General features: G+C 39.7%; 1 protein-coding gene and 1 pseudogene across 1 annotated transcript in view; both read right to left on the bottom strand.

The window, feature by feature from the left end:
- Window positions 1-22,979, bottom strand: part of SLC71A2 (solute carrier family 71 member 2) — a gene marked incomplete at its 5' end in the record, with an annotated part of 92,126 nt that overhangs the window by 12,228 nt on the left and 56,919 nt on the right. Inside the window, 4 exon segments of the mRNA XM_014588617.2 lie at window positions 989-1,102; window positions 3,996-4,214; window positions 8,717-8,831; window positions 18,128-18,255. Coding sequence (XP_014444103.1) covers window positions 989-1,102; window positions 3,996-4,214; window positions 8,717-8,831; window positions 18,128-18,255 — 576 coding nt within the window.
- LOC102482564 (cold shock domain-containing protein E1-like) lies at window positions 10,748-14,246 on the bottom strand (annotated as a pseudogene).

Below are 22,979 nucleotides of genomic sequence, written 5' to 3'. Positions count from 1 at the left end.
TCTCTGGCATACACACACACACACACACACACACACACACACACACATGCACCTGGCAAATTCCTCAAGCTGCTGTGCTTGGAGTCAAACCAGCAAGCCACAAAGAATCAGGCTTCCAATGCACACACTTAATCACTGTGCAACGGGGTCTGCACCCATACTCTTTTTTAAAATGTTTCCTTTTCCTTTTCTTTAATTGCCAGAGGGTAATATGTGATCCCCAGAGAGAGAGTGAGAGAGAATGCACAAATGCACCCAAGTGGGGCATGGTCATACCACAATCCCCTTCCTTCCTATCCTCTTTCCTGTCAAGATTTTGAGCATATATGCACAGGCACTCCATGTGTTCAAGTTGCCAGGGCCACAGATGGAACCATGGTTGGCTATGTGGGATGTGACTCCCTTTATCACTGAGCTACAGACCAGCCTGGGTAGTGAATCTATTCTGTACGATACTATAATGGTGGATTTATGTCATTATTCACTTGTTCAAATCCACAAAATGTAGACTACCAAGAGTGAACCCTATATAAACTTATGAACTTTTAGTGATGATGATGTGTTGATGTGGGCTCACCAGCTGTAACAAACGTACCACTCTGAAAGAGGCTAAATATGCATGGGAGCAGGGGTAGATGGGACATTTCCATACCTTCCTCTCAATTTGTTGAACCTAAAACTGCTGTTAAAACAAAACAAAAACAAAAAAGGACTCCTTAAAAATAAAAACAAAACAAAAATCTTGTTTCTGCTAATAATTCTCTCTGTATAATTCACAAGAAAATTTTTCCACAGTAAATTCTCACTAAATTTTAAATCATCATTGCATTACAGGTCCCATGCTTGCTAATTAATGTTTACATGCTACTTATAACTATAAGCAAGTTCATGTGTTTTTTCCTCTAAAGATATTTCTCCGAAATATGTACAGACTGATCCCATTCTGTTTTTCCTCATGGTCAAAGGCTCTTAGGAACTGACTACTCACCTGCCTGAGATAGAGGAAAAAACTTGAGTACTGTCCAGCTTCAGGAAGGTATGAAAGAAACACTGTGATGCAGATTAGTAAGACAGTGGAGTCTTTTCCAACTTTCTTCAATGACTGTGAATAAGCAGAACAAAAACACATAAAAACCAAGGGACACTAATGTCAGTATGTTCTGGAAAAAGGTTTTAATGATCTGTTATTAAGAAGTGCAATAAAAATTGAATGGATTATAAAAGGAAATGAAAACCTTAACATTAAATCCTCCCCAGCTCTCAAATCCTCCCCAGCTCTCTGTGGAAGTTAAAAGCCCTCATTTGGTCTATGTCTCAAATATTACAGGTTTTTATTTATTTCATTTTCTTTTTCTTTTTTTCTTTTTGCTATAGGGTGTGTGTGCTTATAGGAGACAGAGGTGAGAAATCATTCCCCAGAGCAGAAGGCCACACTGCAATTCCTTCTTCATTCTCCTCTCAGAATTTTGGGCATGGCGGCACACATTCCTGGCATGTTTTTCAAGCTGCTAGGTCCAGGACTTGAACCTGCAATCAGCTATGTGGGATCCAGAAACATTTCAAACCAGATAATGGGGGGGGGGAACAGGGAAGAGTGAGAGATGAGATACTTTTACTCAGTACTTTTTCTAGTTGTTAATGACATCTCCCATGCCAAAAATAAACAAAAAACTACCTTAACCTCCACACTAGGAGCTAGCTCCAAGTATAGCTTTTTTATAATGCACTTGTGGATCTTTGTTAAAATAGCACTGGTTAGCATCCCTAACAGATACTAAACATCCTATGAACTAACCCTAAAGAACTAACATACTTAGAGAACCGTTTAAGAAAATATGCTTCTCAAAACCTGCAGATGCAAGAACAGTTATGTCGTTGGACTCCCACACGGTCAACTGCAGTTTGAGTACCAGACCTGGTGGCTTGTAATTCAAGCTGGGCGTGTGTGTACATGCCCAAGAGCCCAAGAGGAGAATGGAGAAGAAGGGACTGTGGTGTGGCCATCCCCCCGGGGGGCGATTTCTCACCGTCTCTCCAGGCAGGCATCGTGTAGCAAAAATTTCTCTTAAAAAAAAGAGAAAATCACTTCCTTCACAATATAACATTTTTCAATCTATTTTTCAAAATGTTAATATTCAATATGCCCATAAACCTAGTAAACAAATAAATATTCTCTCACCACATGGTCAGACCAGTTCCCTCTAAAGAATCCTTCTTACATACACAGGATTGTTCAGTAGCACCTTTAAAAGGTGCTACGTTGTTGAAGTAGAAAGGGCTTCAGATTTTCATCTGTACCTTCACAGTATCCACAGTAAGAATAGCTGACGTCTACTGAGACCTTGCTACACACTAGACATAGACTAATTTTCACACATTCACTGTAATCCTCATGACTGCCCTGAAAAGTAAGCCCAGGTAGTTCAACTTCAGAGAAGTGGTCACCACATGAGAGGAAGGGTGGAAGCCCAACTGCTAGCACAGGTCCACTCCTGCCTCCTCCTCAGAACACTTTCCCTGTCTGACACTATAGCACAAACAGAATACGAAGGGTACCCAGATCTGTATGAGAGGCGTTTTAGAAAACAGTTTCTAATGAGTTACTTTTCTTATTATATATATTTTTCCCTAAAAAATGAACTACAGGGGAAAAAAAAATCTCTGGCTCTTTAATCCCTGCACTTTTTTTAACAGATTTTTGTTATAGGACACGTGCAGTTGCTGGAGAAACAGAAAGCAAGCAATCACCCCCTAAGGGAAGACAGCCACGCAGCAATCCTTTCCCCTCCATTCTCCTCTAAGGATCTTGAGCACACAAGCATATGTGCCTGGCATGAGCTTTAAGTCATTGGGTCTGGGAATCAAACTGTGGTCAACATGTGGGAGTTCACTGACATAACCATTACACCATCTACTGGTCCCCACATTATTTTTTTTAATGAAACATTTGAAACCAGATAATTGAGGGGGGAGAGTGAGAGATAAGATACTTATTTTCAGTAGTTTTTCTAGTTGTCAATGACACCTCTCATACAAAAAATAACCTATTTATTATTTATCAAAAACAGGATCTATTCAGTCTACAAAATACAAGTTCAAAGTCACTGATCAAGTAGACATATATTAACAACTTAGAAAAGAACTACTTCAGTTAGATGGAATGTATTTACCCTTTTTGAATTAAAGTGAATGAAAATGACTACTTCAAGTGACCACCTTATTTTGTTAAAAAATGGTGTAAGGGGGCAGCAGGTGGCATGGTGATTAAGGTGCTGGACTCCCACATGGCTGATTTTGGTTTGAGTCCAGGACCCGGCAGCTTGCTTTCTCATTCATTCTCTCTCTCTCTCTCGTAAGCACACATATACTACAGCAAATTAAAAATAATAATAATTTTAAAAATTAAAAATTGGGACCAGTAGATGGTGCAGCAGTTACATTAATGGACTCTCACATGACCAAACACAGTTCAAGTCCCAGACCCGGTAGCGTGAAATTCACACTGGGCATGTGTGTGTGCATGCCCAAGATCCCAGAAAGAGAAGGGACTGTGGTGTGGCCATCCCTCCACCGAGGGGTGATTTCTCACTTTCTCTCTCACTGTCTCTTTCTCTCTGGAAAGCACATGTACCGTAAGGCAAAAACTTCTAAAGGCAAATAAATAAATAAGTAATTCTTTTAAAAAGAAAAAGATTTTTTTAAAAAAGGATTTACAACAACTATGTGAAAAAAACTTCCTTCTACAACCTATCAGAGATTAACTGTACATCTCTCTTTTCCCTTATAGCATGCTTGACCAAGTAAGTACCAATTCTAGATATGCTTTGGTTCACAGACTATCTCAGTCCCTTGTTTGCAATTACATTTTTCTACTTTTACTAGAGAAAAAAATAAATCAACAGCTGCTGGAATCTTGAGGCAACACATACTATTTTCGTTTGCTTGGCTTAGAAAGATATTTAGGAAAGTAAATATTTTCTTATTTTTTTACTTACTGCAAAAGGGTCTGCTTGTTTCCAAGAAATCTGAGCACCCCAGGAAACTGGTCTCATTTTTTCGGGCAGAGATTCTGGAACGGCCACTAAGATGAAGCAGATGTCCAGAAGAGCCACCACCGTAGCCACCAATACGACAAGGCTGTCTCCATAACTGGCCGAAAGGTAGGCTCCAATGGCTGGGCTGCTGACCAGACTGGCCGCGAAGGTGGCTGAGACCTGCAGGAAAGCACTCTCTCAAACAGCGCCCACAGGGGCATGGCTGTGGCCAGCCTTCTCCAGTTTTAGTAAGACAAAAAGGATGTGTTGCACACAAATATTAAGAATAAAAAAAATTAGTTTTATTTTAAGAATTATTAACTAGACGTACCCTGGAGAGCTACAAGAGTAAAAAAGAATGACCTTATTAGAAATAAAAATTGTGGGGACCAGCAGATGGCATAATGGTTTCACTGCTGGTCTTCCATGTAGTTGACTGTGGTTTGAGTCCAGGACCCAGCAGCTTGAAACCCATGTCAGGTATGTGTGTGCACATGCCCCAAATCCCAAGATGAGAATGGTGGATATGGGACTGCGGCATGGCCATCCCCCCGGTGGGTGATTTCTCACTTTCTGTCTCCCTGGTGGGTGCACATACCCTATAGAAAAAAAAATCTCTCTCTCAAAAAAAAAGGGGAAATTGTGAAAATCTTCCCCATAAATAGTCACTCTTAGATATTCTTTAATTAGGGATGTGGGAAGAGTATGAAAAAAATTTCTGCAGGGTTAATGATAAAATCTACAAATCACTTAGGGACTATGCTTCAGTTCATCTACCAAAACACTGCAGCACTGCTTCACCACGTTATCATCTGGTGTCATTCTCAGCACTGATGGCAGGGTTGGGAGCGGAGAGAGCAAGGGTAAGACCAAACCCCTGATATCCTTAGAGAAAAAGTACTCTAACAGGGCTGGCCCCATAGTATAATGGTTAAGTGGCATGCACTGAGAGCCGGATCCCACATGACCCACTACGGTTCAAATTCTGCCCTCTGTGACTTCGGAAATAGGCTGAGCAGGTATGCATGCACACCCAAAATCTTTTTTTTTTCTTTTTTTGAGAGAGGTTTTTGGTATAGGGTGCATGTGCTGGCCAGAAAGAGAGACAGAAAGTGAGAAACCACTCCCCAGGAGGGATGGCCACGCCGCAATCCCTTCTCCATTCTCCTCTCGGGATCTTGGGCACACACGCACTCAAGCTTGGCGTGAGTTTAAGCCCCGGATCCAGGACTCGAACTGTCATCGACTGCATGGGAATAAAGCAACATAATCATTATGCCATCTGTTGGTCCCAACATACTCCAAATCTTGACAGGAAGGAGAAACAGAGGGAAAAGGAGTATAGCGTGCATGACCATGCACTACTCGAATGTGCCTTTTCTCTTGCCCTCTACCAAGTGTAGGTGCCCTCTGGCAATTACAAACAAACAAACTGTAACAAAGAGGAACAAAAAGATCTGTTGAAAGATAGATTGAAGCTTTTAGACTTAGAGGACTGTGGATTTTAGTCACCACATAATTGCTGTCCAGAACAGACCAAAAGCAGCTGGCCACATCAAAGGCTTATAGTCCACTGACCCACTGCACACTGCCTTCCTACAGCCTATGGGATCCATACTTTACTGCAGAACACAATCAGAATGTTAGGACGCTTAAAGGGCAATCTCCATATTGTAACTAAATTAAATGCCAAAACCAAATCATTAGTTATTTTATTTTTGGAGAGATTTTTGCTATAGAGTGCATGCACTCACTGGAGAGACAGAGAGACAGAAAGAGAGAAATTAACCCCCAGGGGGGATGGCAACACCTCAATCCCTTCTCTTCCATTCTCCTCTCGGGATTTTGGGTGTGCACACACATGCCCAGTGTGAGTTTTAAGCTGCTGGGTCCAGGATTTAAACCACAGTTGTCTATGTGGGAGTCCAGCAACATAACCATTATGCCTTCTGCTGGTCCCAAGTCATAAGTTATTTTAACCTCTAATGGATTTTAACAGAAACCACAGAAATTATTAGCTATGACTGCAATTCTTAGGAAGTCAGTGATAGTTTTCCCTCATTCATCAGTCCCCAACTGAATATAATACAGTGTTTCTGCTGTGTTATATTAAAAACACCATAAAAGCCAAAAATCAAATAAAAATATTTCTGGAGAAAAATAAAAGACATAAGAGAATTCTAATTTGGGGAACAGGAGTTTCTCTTTCAACACTTGTTAAGTACCTATGATGTACCAGATAGAGACAGAGCTCTCACCCTTCAGGTTTCCCCACTTTATGTGAGAACATCAAAACAAGCACATACATTTGTTAGGAATTACAGTGACATGTAAATAGGTAAGGGCAATGAGAAATTATCAAAAATTTATTACTTATGCAACTACATAAATAAATAATTTCTAATAAATCACTTTTAGAACTCCAGTTTTATGAGAAGAAAATGTATAGTATTGGTGTTCTGTAAAAATCAGGCATAAACGCTAAAAGACAAGTATTACTTTTACTTACTGCTTACAGTAGGCCTCTTAAATGTGATGACCAAGGACAGAGCTAATGTTGCTATTTTATTCCCTTAATAAATTAATTGTCATTACCCTTCTAATCATGTTCTACAATTTGACTGTACTATTGCATTTGTTTTTCTCAAAGTAGTCTCACCTAAGCCCATTCCAAGTGCTCTAGTGGTATTCACTATAAATCAACTCAAAGCACTCCCATTGAAAATTCACTTAAAAAGTATTATTTTATCACAAACATTTTCTCATAAAACTGACTTAGGAGATTATTTTAAACTCTTTTCACAAGTGTACGTGTGTGTGTGTGTGTGTGTGCATACATATGTCATATTACATACTGTATGTTATATGTCTACATGATAGAAAGCATTAAGGAATTCCGTTCACTTTAGTTTAAAAACAAAAGAGCGCTCATACAAATTAATTTAAATACTCTAATTCATGTGACTTAAAATCAACGACAAATAAGCCCGTTTGCATTGCAGGATCCTCAGATATTAAGAAAACACTGATATAGTCTTCAGAATCTAAGGGGTTATTATTTGATTCCACGAAACTCTATGCAAAATGTTGTGTCTTCCTTTAAACAAAGCAGCCCACTTGCTTAGTCTGAGATCATCTAAACTTTTCTTCCACTATCATTCAGGAGCACTCTGGTAAACAAATCTAAAGGGTGGCTTCAAATTCTAAGTGTACCTATTTCAAACTGGAGAGGACTTAGACCTCATGATGGTAATCCACAACAAACTCTCAGAGAGTATTGGCTTACTTATTAATGTGACGATTCCCTGCAGCCTATGGTTTACTGGGCGAGTTCCAGTATCAAGGCGTGCATATTTTACATATCGTTCCTTAGCAGATATTGAAATGCTCCTTACAATTCTACTGGCACACCCTGTGCAATAAATCTGCCCGTGTGTGTGGGTTGCAAGCTTTCCTCCTCCTTCCAATTTCTGCCATCTTAACATCTAGCATGTGGGTGAGTATGAAGGAACTGGCAAGGAGCACACCTCAGCCAAGTGCCACCTTAGCCTGTACATGCATGCTCATTGGCTTCTCACTGTCCCTGGGAGCAGGCATTAGTCCCAGCTGCCATCTTACAGTGAGGGCTGAGCTGGGGTGGAAATTACATTTCCATCATTTCTGGTTCCAGAACTGTATCTCTCCTGAAGCATTACTGCTTTGTCAACAATTTCCCAGCTGAAAACAATGAATTAAAAAAAAAAAAAAAAAAAAAACAACCTTACAAAACTTCAGGGAAAAGAGCACCTCAATAGGTATTTTTCCATTGTGTGAAGAAAGTTACCCCCTTTTCTGCTGGCCAACCCTCACAAGCCTACCTTGAACCTCCTGCCTTCTTTCTCTGGGGCCTTCCTGTTTCTCCCTCTGTCCTCCTCCACAGCACTTTAGGGATGCCCCCATTATAGTACAAGACAGAAGAGACTTTCAGGAAGGAAGGGAAGGAGGACAAGCAGTAATCAGAGAGGAAGAATAGCTAAAAGAGAAGATTTTAAACTACTGACATCTACAGTCAGTGAAGTAAGAATTGTGTTTGTGGATCAACAGTGACTTACTCATATGTCCACTGCTGGGGCTGGCTTACTAAGTTATTCATTCAGTCAGAATGACTACTTAACTCTACTCCAGGAAGTAGGATTTAAAACAAAGATGAAGATCCAGGAAAGGAGAGATACTTTTCTCCTGGGTTTCTGCCTTTCAAGCTAATCTCCCTAACCCTACTGCCCACAATCCAGCCAATCTTCTTGAACGGTTCCCAACAGGGAGGAAGCTGGGAGAAAAGTAGAAGATGGATTAGCATGGTCAGGTTCTAAGCCCTCTCTGATGTGAAGTAGGTGCCACAAAAACTTCTGGTCTTAGCACCTGTTCACTATTTAAGGCTCTTTAAGAGATCAGTTAACAATAAACAAATCAAGCCAATTTTTTAGAAAATTTTGTAACTGATAACTCACACATTACTACTAATCTTTTGACTCCTAAATCAGAGAATAAATTACTAACGAATGTCTATTTTGCAATTTTTAACTTTGATAAGAACCCTTTTTATTTCATTTACTTTAGATTTCCTCTCTATATAAATCAGTATTTACCACTTACGTTACATCTCACTTTCCAGTGAATTTTCAATAGAATGTTGGTCATCTTACCCATCCATAAGCAGTGCTTCGCTCCTGCTCCTGTGTGACATCAGCTACATAGGCAAATATCACAGAGAATGTGACCGAAAAGACACCAGACACAGAGATCATCGCAAAGTACCACCTGTGGAAAGATCATTTCATTACCCAGGTGAGACAGTGTATGCACACTTTTAAAACTAGGGACAGTGCCCAGAAAACTAGATATTATGTAAAGATTATAAGTCGATAAATAAGTAAACAGAAACGTATACTTATGTATATATAGAAAAATAAAATTAAAGATGGAGAGGAAGAACTGGAAACATACTTATTTTGTTATTGTTCAAAGGCAGTCAGTACATGTAGTCTAAAAACTTCATCAGAAGAAAAAAGAGAAGATAGAATATGAGGGGGCCAGAAGGTGGCATGGTAGTTGAGGTACTGAATTTCCATATGGCCTATTGCAGTTTGAGTCCTGGCCCTGGCAGCCTGCTTTCTCACTTTCTCTTAATCTGTCTCCCTTTGGTGAGTTCATATGCTCTACAGCAAATTTTAAAAAATAAAATAATTAATTAATTAATAAAAAGAATATGGGAATTAAGCAAACGTTAGTCTTAAAGGTAGCCAACAGATTAAAAAGTTCAAATTTCCTAGTGTTAGCTAAGAAAGACATTCAATAATTTAAAAGATCTATGTAAAAAAAGAAGGTATAACAAAAATATTAACATAATTAGGATGAAAAATTTCTATCATATACATACTTTAAAAAAAACTAAAAGGTTAAAAAACAGAATCTCACAAAATGAAAAGTGGGTTTTACCCTAGGATATAAAACGTTTCAATATTAGAAAATCCATGATACAATCATATTTGTAGCTCTAAGAGAAAAAAGCTAATAGCCTTCCTCTATTGATAGTAAAAGGTCATCTAATAATTGACATCAATTGTCAAAAAAAAAAAAGAAAAAAAGGCAGCAGCAGCTTGGGCCAGCTAGTGGCCTGAAGGTTAAGGTACTTGGATTTCACATGACCAATTTTGCAGTTTGAGTACCAGACCCAATGGCCTGAAAAATCACTCTGGGCGCATGTGTACGCATTCCCAAAATCCCAAGGGGAGATTGGAGAAAGGATTGCTGTGTGGCCATGCCTCCTGAAGGGTAATTTCTCACTTTATCTCTCACTCTCTTTCTTTAGCATATGCATCCTATAACAAAACTTAAAAAGAAAGAAAGAAAGAAAGAAAGAAAGAAAGAAAGAAAGAAAGAAAAGCTCTAGATAGCTTGGAAATGAGTATTTTTCAATCCCAAAGACCTAATGCTTAATGATGAAACATTACAACATGGTCTACATACAAGAAGATAAGCCCACAATATCACTTTTATTTAACATTATTCATTAGTCAATAGAATTAGCAAAAGCAGTGAGCAGTATAAAACTGGAAGGAAAAGGGGAAAATTATTTACAGATGACACTAATATACATAGAAAGCCAACTCAAACTAGGAAAGCCCATTTTTGTATTACAAAGAGAGTTCAAAATGTACAAGAAAAAAAAAGGAATTACAGTACAATTTTATTTGGATGCAAAAATTATTGAAATCCAGTATAGTTTTTCATAATATGCATTTTACATGAACTTTGCTTATTTGTTTAGACAGATTTTGGCCATAGGGTCATAGGTACTTACTGAAGAGACAGAGAGAGAAAGTGAGAAATCACCCCCTAAGTAGCGATGGCCACATGGCAATCCCTTCTCCTCCACTCTGCTCTCAGGATTTTGGGCATTCATGCACACACGCCCGATGTGAGCTTGAAGTCACCGGGTCCAGAACTCGAACCACGGTCAGCCATATAGTAGTCTAGCACCTTAACTACTATGTACTTGCTGGCCCTTTCCATTAACATTTTAAAGCCCCTTCCCAAGTGAAACAAAAAGGATAAAATTTACAGAAATAAAACTTTAAAAGAAATGCACAAGATCTAAAGAAAAAGCTGTTATAAATATATTTTTTTGGTTTTCTTACATTTATTTTTTTTTTTTTAAATATAACACGAGGAAGGTGTTAAAACTGGTGTAATAACTCAATAGAATAAGTATTCGAGATTTTGGGAGGGATGAAGAGGGATATATTCAGAACACTTCACCAGAATCCCCCCAGCTTGATCATAGTGGATTAATGATGTGTTTTGTGGATTGGTTAGTCAATGACATCAGCTTGGCGGATCTTTCTTTCTGCACCAGAACCCACTGAGTTATCTGGTCCCTTGGCTGATGAAGAACCATTAGGTGAGGAGCACTGGCTGGTGATGTTTTTCAAGTAACTGACCAACCATCAGATCGAGATGCTGCAACAGCCTTGGGGCCCTTGTAGACTAGCCAAACCTTACAGGCGATGCACTTGCCAGTGTGCTGATTAAGAATTACTGAGAACTCTACCTCATCTCCTGCCTATAGCTCAATGCCGTCTTGAACTTCTTTCACATGAAAAAAGAGCTTCTTGCTTATCTCCTACTTCATAGTTAATGAAGCCAAACTAATCTCTTTTTTTGGAGAGGTTTTCGCTATAGGATGCGTGCGCTCGCCAGACAGACAGAGAGAGACAGAGAGACAGAAAGCGAGAAATCACCCCCAGTGGGGGTGGTCAGGCCGCAATCCCTTCTCCTCCATTCTCCTCTCGGTATCTTGGGCACACATGCACATGTGCCCGGCATGAGTTTTAAGCCACCTGGTCCAGGATGCGAACCATGGTCGACTACATGGGAGTCCAGCGACATAGCCATTACACTAACTGCTGGTCCCAGAAGTCAAACTAATCTTTCACACACTCCACTGTGGCCCAACACAGGGGTGTGATGTTACAGGCCATAGTCTGTGCTTTCTGGCCTAGGACACACAGCTGGAACTAGACACTCTCCCCTTTCTGCAGGTAATCCCCTCTGTTGGCCATCCCAACTATGCCGAATGGATAGACCTCACCTTTCATATTCCCCCTCCTACACAATCTCAATCATTCCTTGGTACTCAGTCTGTGTGAGATCAACATTTCTCAGCGGGCGAATGACTTTACCAGAGTAGATGGTGGGATCAGCTTCCTCAGTAATGCCAATCACTGGGTGTGTTTTGTTCACTTTTTCAGTACTGATTTGGTTACCCCTGCCTTTGGACAAGCTGTACTTGACAACCTAAAAGTCGCACACAAGTTGCAATCTGCTGTCTGGGCCTCTGTTTATCACTAATACTGAATTCAACCTTATTTCCTATTTGAGGAGGAGTTGCTCCTTCCACATCCTTGGCTTGAAAAGTGATAGTAAGTTGCACCCCACAATCATCATAAGCAATAATGCCATCCTCGGCCTCCTTCTCTTTGCCTTTATTTGGGCTAGTTTTAGGATTGGAAAAAGTGGCTTCTTTTTCTACAGTGCCCAGAAAACAATAATCTGAATGAGAATAGAATGACACTGTGCCCTTGGGAAGTGTTTTAATCCTAATTGCATTTCTTTGGGCAGAGAACATATCAGGAACCACAGTAAACTTAGAATTTGACTGAAGTGGAAGAACATACAAGGATCATGATCTACACACTTGATGAAACCAAAACCATCTCTCATGGCAGCAATCACACTCATTTCTCTGGTTTCATTAGTGAATTGAAATGTATTTGTTAGAACTTCTATGTGGGCTGCTCGTTCTAATTTGTCATGTCAGTCCGTTGAAATATTAAACCTAACATGGTCGCCTTCCAGTAAGGTCACCTTGGAATTTGTGTCTGTCTCCAAAAGGAAGTTCCTTAGGAATCACAAAGTCAACTTTGATGTGTTCTGGCAATGAATCATTCTGATTTTAACTGGGAGCTTTTGGGATAACTTTGGTTAGTTCCTTCAAAATGTTTAATGCTGATATCTTCAAAAATGACAGTTCCTTGAGGCGATAGTCTGACATCTGTTGCAACTTCTTTACCATTTCTGTCCTTGATTGTGAATTCAACATCATCTCTAGACTGTAAGGCTTCAAGGTCACCCTTAAATTCACTATAGTGAAAGAATATTTCTTTTATATCACCTCTTTCAATAAAGCCAAACGCCTCCTTTATGACACAAACTACTCTGTGACAGAGGGCTTGTTTCTTTTTTAATAGCATAATGTTCCAAGCACTTACAGCACCAGTATGTTTGTTATCAATGACAAAGTTTATCTCCTATTTCCAGCTGAACATTCCCTTTGACATCTTCAGGAGTATAAGTCAGAAAAAATACTTCTTGTCCATTCATTCTTTCTTCAGGGAGGTGTGCACAGAAGTCTGACTACTTTTCCTATTTTTCCAAAATCTTTTCAAAAGGGGACTGGGGGGACCAGCAGTTGGCGTAATGGCTATGTCACTGGACTCCCATGTAGTCGACCACGGTTCGAGTCCTGGACTCGGTGGCTTAAACTCACACCGGGCATGTGTGCATGTGTGCCCAAGATCCCAAGAGGAGAATGGAGGAGAAGGGATTGTGGCGTGGCCATCCCCCCTGGGGGGTGATTTCTCACTTTCTGTCTCTCTGTCTCTGTCTGGGACACAAAAAAAAAAAAAAAAAAAAAAAAAAAAAAAAAAACAAAAAAAAAACAACCCCTAAAAAAAAAAAAAAGGGGGGGGGGGACTGGGGAAGTCATGCCCACAAACATTAACAGACCATTTATTTTCTATTAACAGGATTCTTCCTACCTCCTGTCCCTGGCATGGTATCTTTGAGATGTATATTTCAACCAATTACAGTATATTCTTGTGCTTTTCTCTTCCCAAGACACAGAACTTCTCTTTTCTTTGAGATGTAGATTAAGCCTTTCTTTAACTAATCTCTTCCCAAGACACAGATCTTCCCTTCCAATCACCATCAAAGAATTGCGGAACCCACCTATAACCTACAAGCCCCCACTTCTACATGTCCCGCCTTTTTGGGCCAGACCAACGGAAAATCTCTTCACTAAATGTTGTCTGTCAATCTCAGAAAAAATGAAAAGGAACCCCTGTACATGATCACCCCGAGAAAAGGCACATATGCCTCTTCTCCAGGCCTAGGTCACTCACAGTTGGCTTGGAAATAAACCGCATTAATTATTAACTATTAATTTTACAGTTGGGTTTTTTTTTCCGTTGGCAGAGGATTTCTGGTTTTATCTTCACGGGTTTAATAGCAATTGGTTTTCCAGTCCACTGGTGAGACGATACTTTAAACTCAACATCATCTCCTACTTTTAAGTCCTGTACGTTGCCATTACACTGTGAACAGCTGAAGAAAAGTCTAGCTTGACGTTCTGAACATTGAATAAATCCGCGAAAGGTTAATAGTTTTTCAATAACCCCAGTTTCACAGGGTGCTGCTGAAGTACCACTGAGGTACCCACTGTGTCCATTGTTACGGAGAAGGTTTGGCTCAAAGCTCATCTCTCGTGATAATCAAATATTGCACGTTCAGTAGTATTTGCTGATTTTTCTCTTTCAGCACACGTTTCAAAGGATGAAAGTTGCGAGTATTTAAAAACCGAAAAAGAGAGAGAGAAAATGGTCTACCAAGCTAATAAAGAATACAACTGCTGCTGCACTGGGCAATCTCTCTCTTTCTCTCTCTCTCTCTCTCTTTTTTTTTTTGATAGAATCTTTTATTTTTTTCATTTTTTAAATTTATTTTTGCATGTTTCCGCAATCATTTACTTTACATATCAAAAAAATTTAACTCATACTCCATAGTTCTTGATAGTTAATAAACAACTTTCAAAATTTCAAAATACTGAATTTTAAAGACAATGTTCAAAATATTTCTTATAATTTTGTATAATTTTGTTTGTGACTCTATAACAACAGAAACAGTATGGTTTTAAATATTTTTGAGAAAATATTTTCTACTCAAATATCACTACTCAAATTGTTGAAAAGCAAATGCCCAGCACACTAGTTACACATAAACCTTCTCAATTTAGCCCTGCCCAAGTATTCTGTGATATATCATCAGCTAGCAAAGATCAGTCTCTTTCTTCCTTCGAAGTCTTTCTCAAAATAATCCTCTGGTGTGGTTGCTCTTTTGTAATCTCTCTCTACTGATCAAAATGCTGGGCTGGAAAAGTCCAGGTTATTTTGTTATACATTTTTCATATATCTTCTCTAATTCTCTCTGCCAGGCAGAACTATTTATAATTCCAGGCTATCTTTCTAAGACTTTCTGTTAGCTTACTTGAGATTCACCTTAGTTCCATAGTTTTCTGATTAATCTTCAGATATGACCTTCTGGTCAAAGCCCTGTCCAATAATGAGTATTTCCAGTTTCTGAATCAATGGAATACACATTATTGAACTTATTCAAATAAACCTTCTGCCACAAAGTAAGAATATTCCCAAATATTTTCCAATTCCAGAGGGGTCAGGAAGGAAGAAAAGTTTGTTTCCATTTAAAGAAACAAATAAAAATATTTTAACATATTGCTGAAACTATCAACAACTCAAAAGAAAGTAAACTGTTTAAACTGGGGAAATAAAGAATAGTTAAAAAAAAATCAGTAATGTTTTACTCAAAAGTCATAAAATTCTATTTCGCCAGTTCAGTCTTATGTTCAATCTTCTGTTGAATATGCAGTGTTGCTGTGGTCTAATTGTTCCATTTAAATCCTGGAAGTTAACATTCTACATTGTTATTGATATTTCTTGTTCCTAGCATTAAATTGGTTGTTTTCCTGGTTGCCTTTTGTTCTCTTATTTCTGTATGTATCTTTAATTTTACTGGTTGAGCACTCCTTTCAGAACTTCTTGAAGAGTGGGTTTACTTCTGGCAAATTCTTTCAGGTCTTGTTTATCTGAGTTTATCTTGCTGGGTATGGTATTCTTTGTTGAAACTATTTTTCACTTACCACTTTGAATATATTTTCCCATTCTTCCCTTGCTCACATTGTTTCTGATGAAAAGTCTGAGGTTAACCTGATAGAATAACCTTTATAAGTAAACTGACATTTCTCTCTTGCCAATTTTAGTATCTTGTCTTTGTCTGTAGATTCGACCAGTCTGGCTATGATGTGCCTTGGAGAAGATCTTTTTGGGTCGATTCTATTAGGGGTCCTTTGTATACCTTGGGTCTGGATATTTGAATGCCTCTTTAGATTTGGAAAGTTTTCTTCCAAGATTTCATGGAATAGATTATCAATGCCCTTATTAGTTTCCTCACTTTCTAGTATACCAATTATCTGAATGTTTGGGTGCTTAATGCTGTCTAGTATTTCTCATATAGTATTCTCATTTTGGGGGGTTATTTTCTCAGTATTTTTGGTCATTTTTTCTAGCTCAGAGGTTTTTGCTTTCAACATCCGAGATTTGATTTTCTTCTGGACTATGCTTTTAATACGTTTGAGGGATGTTTTGATTTCCTGAAGGGGCAGCCTTCATCTCTAATAGCTCCATTTAATTCTCTTTAATGGTGTGTATTTCCTCTTTTAGATCATGAAAGAACTTCAACACCTCCAGGAACCTGTTGTCTCTTTTCTTTAGCATCTTCTGGAGTTCATTATCTTTCAGCTCTTGCATCTCATTTAGTTTTGTCAATTTGAATATTCTGATGTCTTTATCAGACATTTCCATGAATTCTACTGTACTATCTGTAGATGATGAGGCATTGCTCTTTTCCCTTAAGGGAAGAGATATTTTCTTACTTTCTCATGTTTCTTGTGCCTCTGCGGTTGTTTCTGGTCATTCTGTGACAAAATCTTTCCTCCACAGTATTTGTCTGAATATTTTGGGAATCTAGGAGATGGGTTTAGAGCAGGGCTTCCCTGAACACACCAGGACACACCTCAGCTTTAAAATGGTTTGTTGTCTGAGTATTTTGGGAGTCTAGGAGATGGGTTTAGAGCAGGGCTTCCCTGAACACACCAGGACACACCTCAGCTTTAAAATGGCTTCTTGTCTCAATATTTTGAGAGTCCAGGAGATGGGTTTAGAGGAGGGTTTCCCTGAACACACCAGAACACACCTCAGTTTTAAAATGGCTTCTTGTCTGAGTATTTTGGGAGTCTAGGAGATGGGTTTAGGGCATGGCTTCCCTCAATGCACCTGCACCGGGCAATCTCACAGTACGGCACTGAAGAAAACAAAGACTACTAGGAGTGTTGGGAAGTGTTCTTTCAAAGCTGTTGAGTAGGCACAAACTTCTTGTTTCAGATCAAGTGTTGTGTCTTCAACTTAAGTGTACTCTTCTTTGGTCTGGTTGGTTGTTATGAGGTTTATTCCTTGCCTGATCTGAACTTGAAGCAGTAGTTTCAGGTGGTAAAGTCTATTCTTTTACACTTCATACCCAACAGCTCAGTGACCCCTCTCCAGTGCCACCATAAGCAGCACGGCCCGGTACATAGCCTGTTATAAAATATTAAGCACCTAGGAGCCAGCTGTTGGCATGGTGGGTTAAGGCAACTGAATCCTACAAGGCCAACAATAACATTACAGTTCTGGACCCACAAGCTTAAAAATATGCTGGACACTTTTACATTTGTGGCCAAAATTCCAAGAGCAGAATGGAGGAGAAAGGACTATGGTATGGCCATACCCCTTGAGGGGTGCTTTATTACTTTCCCTTTTTGTTTCACTCTCTCTCTCTCTCCTGGACAAGTGAAGCTACCCTACAGCAAAACAATAATAATTAAAAAAAATTAAGCTACCAAAAGAACATAAAAAAAGATGCCCGAACTCACTGAAGAAGTATGACATGTTCTTGGGCATAAAGACTAAATACTAAGAAGTATTTTCTAAAAATTCATCACTGGGTAGAAAATAATGATTATGGGTACTCAACAAATTTATAACCTAGCAAATGTTGACATATAACTCCTATCATATAATCAAAGAAAAATATTTTCATATTAGCCTAAACAGAAAATCTATTCATAGCATTTAAAACCAAAACAAAACTTACATATTATATTTAAGCACATTTTTCACATAGGATGTCCATCTCAGCAACAGAAATAAGGGTCAAAATATCATCACTTCATACCCAACAACTCAGTGCCCCCTCTCTAGTGCCACCATAAGCAGCACGGTCCGGTACATAGCATATCTGGAAAATCAGCGGAGTCCAGAGGTGAGATGGATGTTAGCCCAGTACCAGATTGAACCCCTTCAACTGACACCATGGCAACAGTATCTCCCCTTAGAGACATCTTTATTTCTATTTCTTCACCTCAGTAACTTCTCTTAGACTTAATTCTGGAACGTCTTCAATTCCTCATTTATAACATGGGCGTGACAGCAACTGCCCAAACTGGCTCTCAGTATTACCAGAAATAATACCAAAATTTTGTTTAAGAAATCAAATGAAAGCAGGTATCACTGCTGGGAGGTATAAAACATGCTCTACAGGTGTGAGCATTGTTCACATGGGACTCAAGACCAATGGTCAAAGTGGAAAAGGGCCTAGTCACTCACCACGAACTGACTCTCATCAGTGGGATTGGGAAGCAGGTGAAGAAGACGGTTACCAGGAGAAAAGGCTTCCTCCCCCACACATCAGACAGAGCACCTATGAGTGGAGCACTCAGGAAAGAAAGTAGGCCCTGGAGAGGAAACAGAAGCAAAAGTCAGATTCATCATCTGATCCCTCAATAACCTGCAATCCTTACTTTCTAAATGTATCGGTTCCAAATATTTTAGTGTCTTATTTGAAACATTAAATATACAAACTACTATTAAAAAAAAAAAGACTTCTAACAAACTTTTTAAACCTGCTGTTCGGAAAGGAAGGGGTGGGGAACCAGCAGTTAGCGTAATGGCTATGTCGCTGGACTCCCTCGTAGTCGACCGCAGTTCACGTCCCAGACCCGGTGGCTTAAAACTCACGCCGGGCGCATGCGCATGCATGCCCAAGATCCCGAGAAGAGAAGGGAGAAGGGATTGCAGCGTGACCATCCCCCCTGGGGGGGTGATTTCTCGCTTTCTGTCTCTATGTCTCTCTCTGTCTGGCGAGCGCAGGCACCCTGTAGTGAAAACCTCTCCCCACCCCACCCCCCCAAAAAAAAAAACCAGAAAGGAAGGGGTAAAAGTAACATTTTCTAGAAGAAACTGGAAGAGATAATGTGTAATACATATATCCATAGGTGGGTGGCCCTTAAGTTGAACACATGTCAAGCACCTGGGGAGAAGCCCAAAATTTAATCCACATATATGTCATGTGTATTCTGCCCGAAGTTTTGTATAAGCTGATGCAATGAGGACACCCAAATACAGTCTGGCCTTCGAAGGGCCTCATAGAGATAAAAAGGATGAGTGCATACACACTAATAGCAGATTCTTGCTTGACTGAAGTAAAGGTTCTCTCTACCTGGTCATATCGAAGAGATAGCATGGCTTGAGCAACCAGGAAGCTAAGACTAAGGAGAGGCAAATCTGAAACAGGGACTACCACACCAAAGGAAGGAGGCAGATATTGTGTCTATTACCTGCCCACCCTCACATCAACACTACAGATAAAGAGGGAGGATGAAGTCAGAGTAGGAAAATGGTAATAAATGATGAAATGGTAAAGAGCACATGGGTATTCATTACATAATTCTTGGCTTTGATGTACTTGAATTTTCATAACACTTTTAAAATTTTTTCTAGAATAGCACACAAACAGAGCCCTTCAAAATTTGAACTCTGACAAACACCCTGTGTTGCCACTATATGCACTACTTTTAGTCTTCTGAGCACATCATATCCCTCTGTGCCAAAGGGCTTTTTGCACAGGTCCCTGCTGTGGCCATATAGCCTTCCCACCTGTGGACTACTTGCTGAACTGCTAGTCCCTCTGCTCCATGCCAGGTGAAGTGCCTCCTTCATTTGTTTCCTAGGTACTGGAGCAGAGTTAATCACACTACAGGGAAGGGTAAAATAAACTTCTCACCTGGTATATAGGCCAAAATTTATTCCATTTCTATGTGTGTTTTCAAAAATTTGTTCTTGATAGAGCATATGCATGAAATAATAAAAAAGAGAAGAGCACTCTTCTTGAGGTGGGGGGTCACACTGTCACCCCCTTTCTCTAGTCCTACTTGAATGTGTGCCTGGCATGTTTCAGGTTGACCAGACAAGTGGATTTAAGCCAAAGACATTTTATGGGGCGCAGCTTCTCTTGTGCAGCACATGACTGTTCTGCTGCCCCAGAGCTGGCCAGGGATATATTCTGCTTTTAAACAACAGATAGGTAAAGGCCAAGTAATAAAGTTATTTATTTATTTTTTTAATTTTAATTGGGGCCAGCAAATGGCGTGAAGGTTAAGGGAGCTAGATCCCACATGACTGGCAGTGTGGTTCAAGTCCTGGACCTAGTGGCTTGAAAACCATACCGGTGTGTGCCATGTGTGTAACCAAATCCCCATGGAATGGAGGGGAAGGGATTATAGTGTGACCATCCTTCCTGGGGGGCACTTTCTCACTTCCCCTTTCTCTGTCTCTCTCCAGTGAATAGAAGCACCCTGTAACATTAAAATCTTAAAATGTTTTAATTAAAAAAAAAAACAGTAATATAGTTTTATAGAAAAAAATACTTTTTTTTAGATTATGGATTTAAATTTTATTTTAACCCACACTTTAAAATCCAGTTCTAAATGATAACAACATACTGAAAATATCTTCTGTGAGAACATACTACTTTATTAAGATATTATAATACAGGGACCAGCAGGTATAGTGGCTAAGGACACTAGACTCCCACATGGCCAACTGCGGTTCAAGTCTCAGACCTGGTGGCTTGCTTGCTCTCTCTCTGGACAAATTAAAATAAATAAATAAAGTTAAGGTTAAAAAAATATATTATCATAGAATTAAAATATTTGCCCCTTTAGAAAATTTACATTTCCTATAAGCCAAAGACTTTCTTCTGTCTAGAGTTATCCTTTACTACCCAGATCTCATCAGGCCACATTACCAGAGCTATAGCCTGTTTAAAAATTCATACTAGACCAATGCCTAGACCATACTCTTTATCTCAAATATAGTCAATTCCCATGTTCACTGTAATTATTCTCTCTGTGGCCACAAATACTGAATCAGTGAATACTGAATCACTGCTCCTGGGTCATGAACATCACAGTGTGGCCTTATTCAACCTCAGCTAGAAACATGCCCCCTGCTTTGATCATGTCTGTGTGTAGTCACAAAATGCACTGTCTATTGATTTTGGAGTTAGAAGCAAACTTAGCAAGTAGGTGGGTTTGCAAATATGGGATTCCCAAATAAAAAGGATCAACTGTAGCTCTGTTATGCAACCGCAGCACAGTGCCAGATAACACAGAGAGTGCAGTCAGCAGGTGGTGTGGTGGTTAAGGTGGTGGATCGCACATAGACAACACCACTGTTTGAGGCCTGGACCTAGCAGCTTGAAAAACATGTGCATGTGCATGCATGCCCAAAGTCCCAAGAGGAGAATGGATAAGAAGAGATCGCAGTATAGCTCTCCTCCCCGGGGGAGGGTAATTTTTCACTTTCCGTCTCTCCCTCTCTAGTCTAGGAAAAAATCTAAAACAAAACAAAACAAAACCAAAAAACATGTGGATGTCAAAAATCTCATCAGTTGCAGACACTTCTGGAGAGTTGGCTTCCAAGTATTTACTTAAAAGTACCACAATCAATTGGCCAGTAATTGTGACATAGTCTTATACATTCTAATTTGTCAAAACAGCAACTAAAACTTATTGTTCAATTAAATATAATTATCAAGTAAGCTTTTAAAAGCAAAGAATAGAAAATACAACTTGCCCAAAGAAACATATATAAATTTTACACTTTATACATTCATCACAAAGGTTTGTTTTAGCTTTGTTACACAGCATGTGCACTTGCCAGAGAGACAGAGAGAAAGTGAGAGGAAAAGTGAGACATTACCTCCAAGGGGAATGGGCATGCTACAATCCCCTCTTGCGCCAATATCCTCCTGGGATTTTGGGCATAAGTGCACATGTACCTGACGTGAGTTTCAAGTGAAACCACTATCAGCCGTGCGGGAGTTCAGCACCTTAACCATTACGCCACCTGCTGGCCCACCCTTCTCCATTCTCCTCTCAGATTCTTGGGCATACATGCAAATACACTAAGCCTGATTTTCAAGCCATGAGGTACAGGACTCAAACTGCGCAGTCGGCCATGTGGGATCCAGCACTTTATCTCCACGCTACCTGTTGGCCCCATTATAGAGCTTTCGTGCATATATTTTCCTTAATATATGCGGTTTGTAAAATATATGAATAAAACCATTTGGGTCAATAACCTTAAAAATCTTTAACACTAAAAAGTTTTTTGTTTACTATCTGATATTATCAATATAATTAATTTTGCAAATGAGTTTGAGGAAACAGTGATAACAATGAAGAATAAAGCATTGTCGCTCCCCAGCCCAACTCTACCTCCTTGACTGTCCTTCCAGGCCCCAGGCAATAGATTCAACTAGAAGCCTCTGGTCAGCAAGGGACTCTGAGGGAGGGTCATCTCTGACCCCCACCCCACTTCCAGTCTCCCCAGTCCGACTCCACCTCCTTGGTAGGTAGATAGAAATTTTCTGTGGCTTTTTTTTTCCCCTTTTTTTCCCCTTGGAGCCCACCTATTCTATTGCTAATTCCTAGCTCTGCCTCTCTTCACAGACTGTCCTTCCAGGCCACAGGCAACAGGACCAACTAGAAGTCTCTGGCAAAATCGCGCACCCCGCTAACGTGCAGAACGTGACTTTTTATCTCTCTCTGTTGTCTTTCATTTCATTTCATATTATCCTCTCCTCTGCACTTCTTACCCTGACAGAGGGACTAGACAGGTCTTGAACCACACATCTGAAATTCCCTAGTAACGCAAGTGTCTCTGGGATCCTACCTTGTACTGATCAACCTGTGAGAACGGAATTACTGCTTTTTAGACACCTCAGTAGAGTTCCTCTCTTGAGATCTCATTGGTATAAACAACAGAAGAGAGGCTTCGGCAAACATCTATTCCTGACCAAAAAGAAACACTCCTACTCCTAGTGGGAGAAACATTCCCCTAAGAGGTTTTCAAAGGGAATACATCTTCCAATAGCTAGAGGTAGAAAAAGAGCCTCAGGTCAGAATAAACAAGGAAATATGTTTCCAACAAAGGAAAATGCTCCTCCATGTCTTGTAAATATGGAGGACGTTACCAAAATGACAGACAAAGAGTTTCGAACATTCATGGTGACCAAATTCTGTGAACTGGAAGAGAAAAGACAATGAACTGCAGGAAATTAGGAAGTCCTTCCAGGATATGAAGGAAGAAATGGATACTCTGAGAAAGAATCAGG

This window comes from Tupaia chinensis, unplaced genomic scaffold (assembly GCF_000334495.1).
Source record: "Tupaia chinensis unplaced genomic scaffold, TupChi_1.0 Scaffold000037_3, whole genome shotgun sequence".
In the NCBI taxonomy this organism is placed as follows: domain Eukaryota; kingdom Metazoa; phylum Chordata; class Mammalia; order Scandentia; family Tupaiidae; genus Tupaia; species Tupaia belangeri.
The sequence above is the reverse complement of the archived record's forward strand: the minus strand, read 5'-3'. Positions and strand labels throughout refer to the sequence as shown.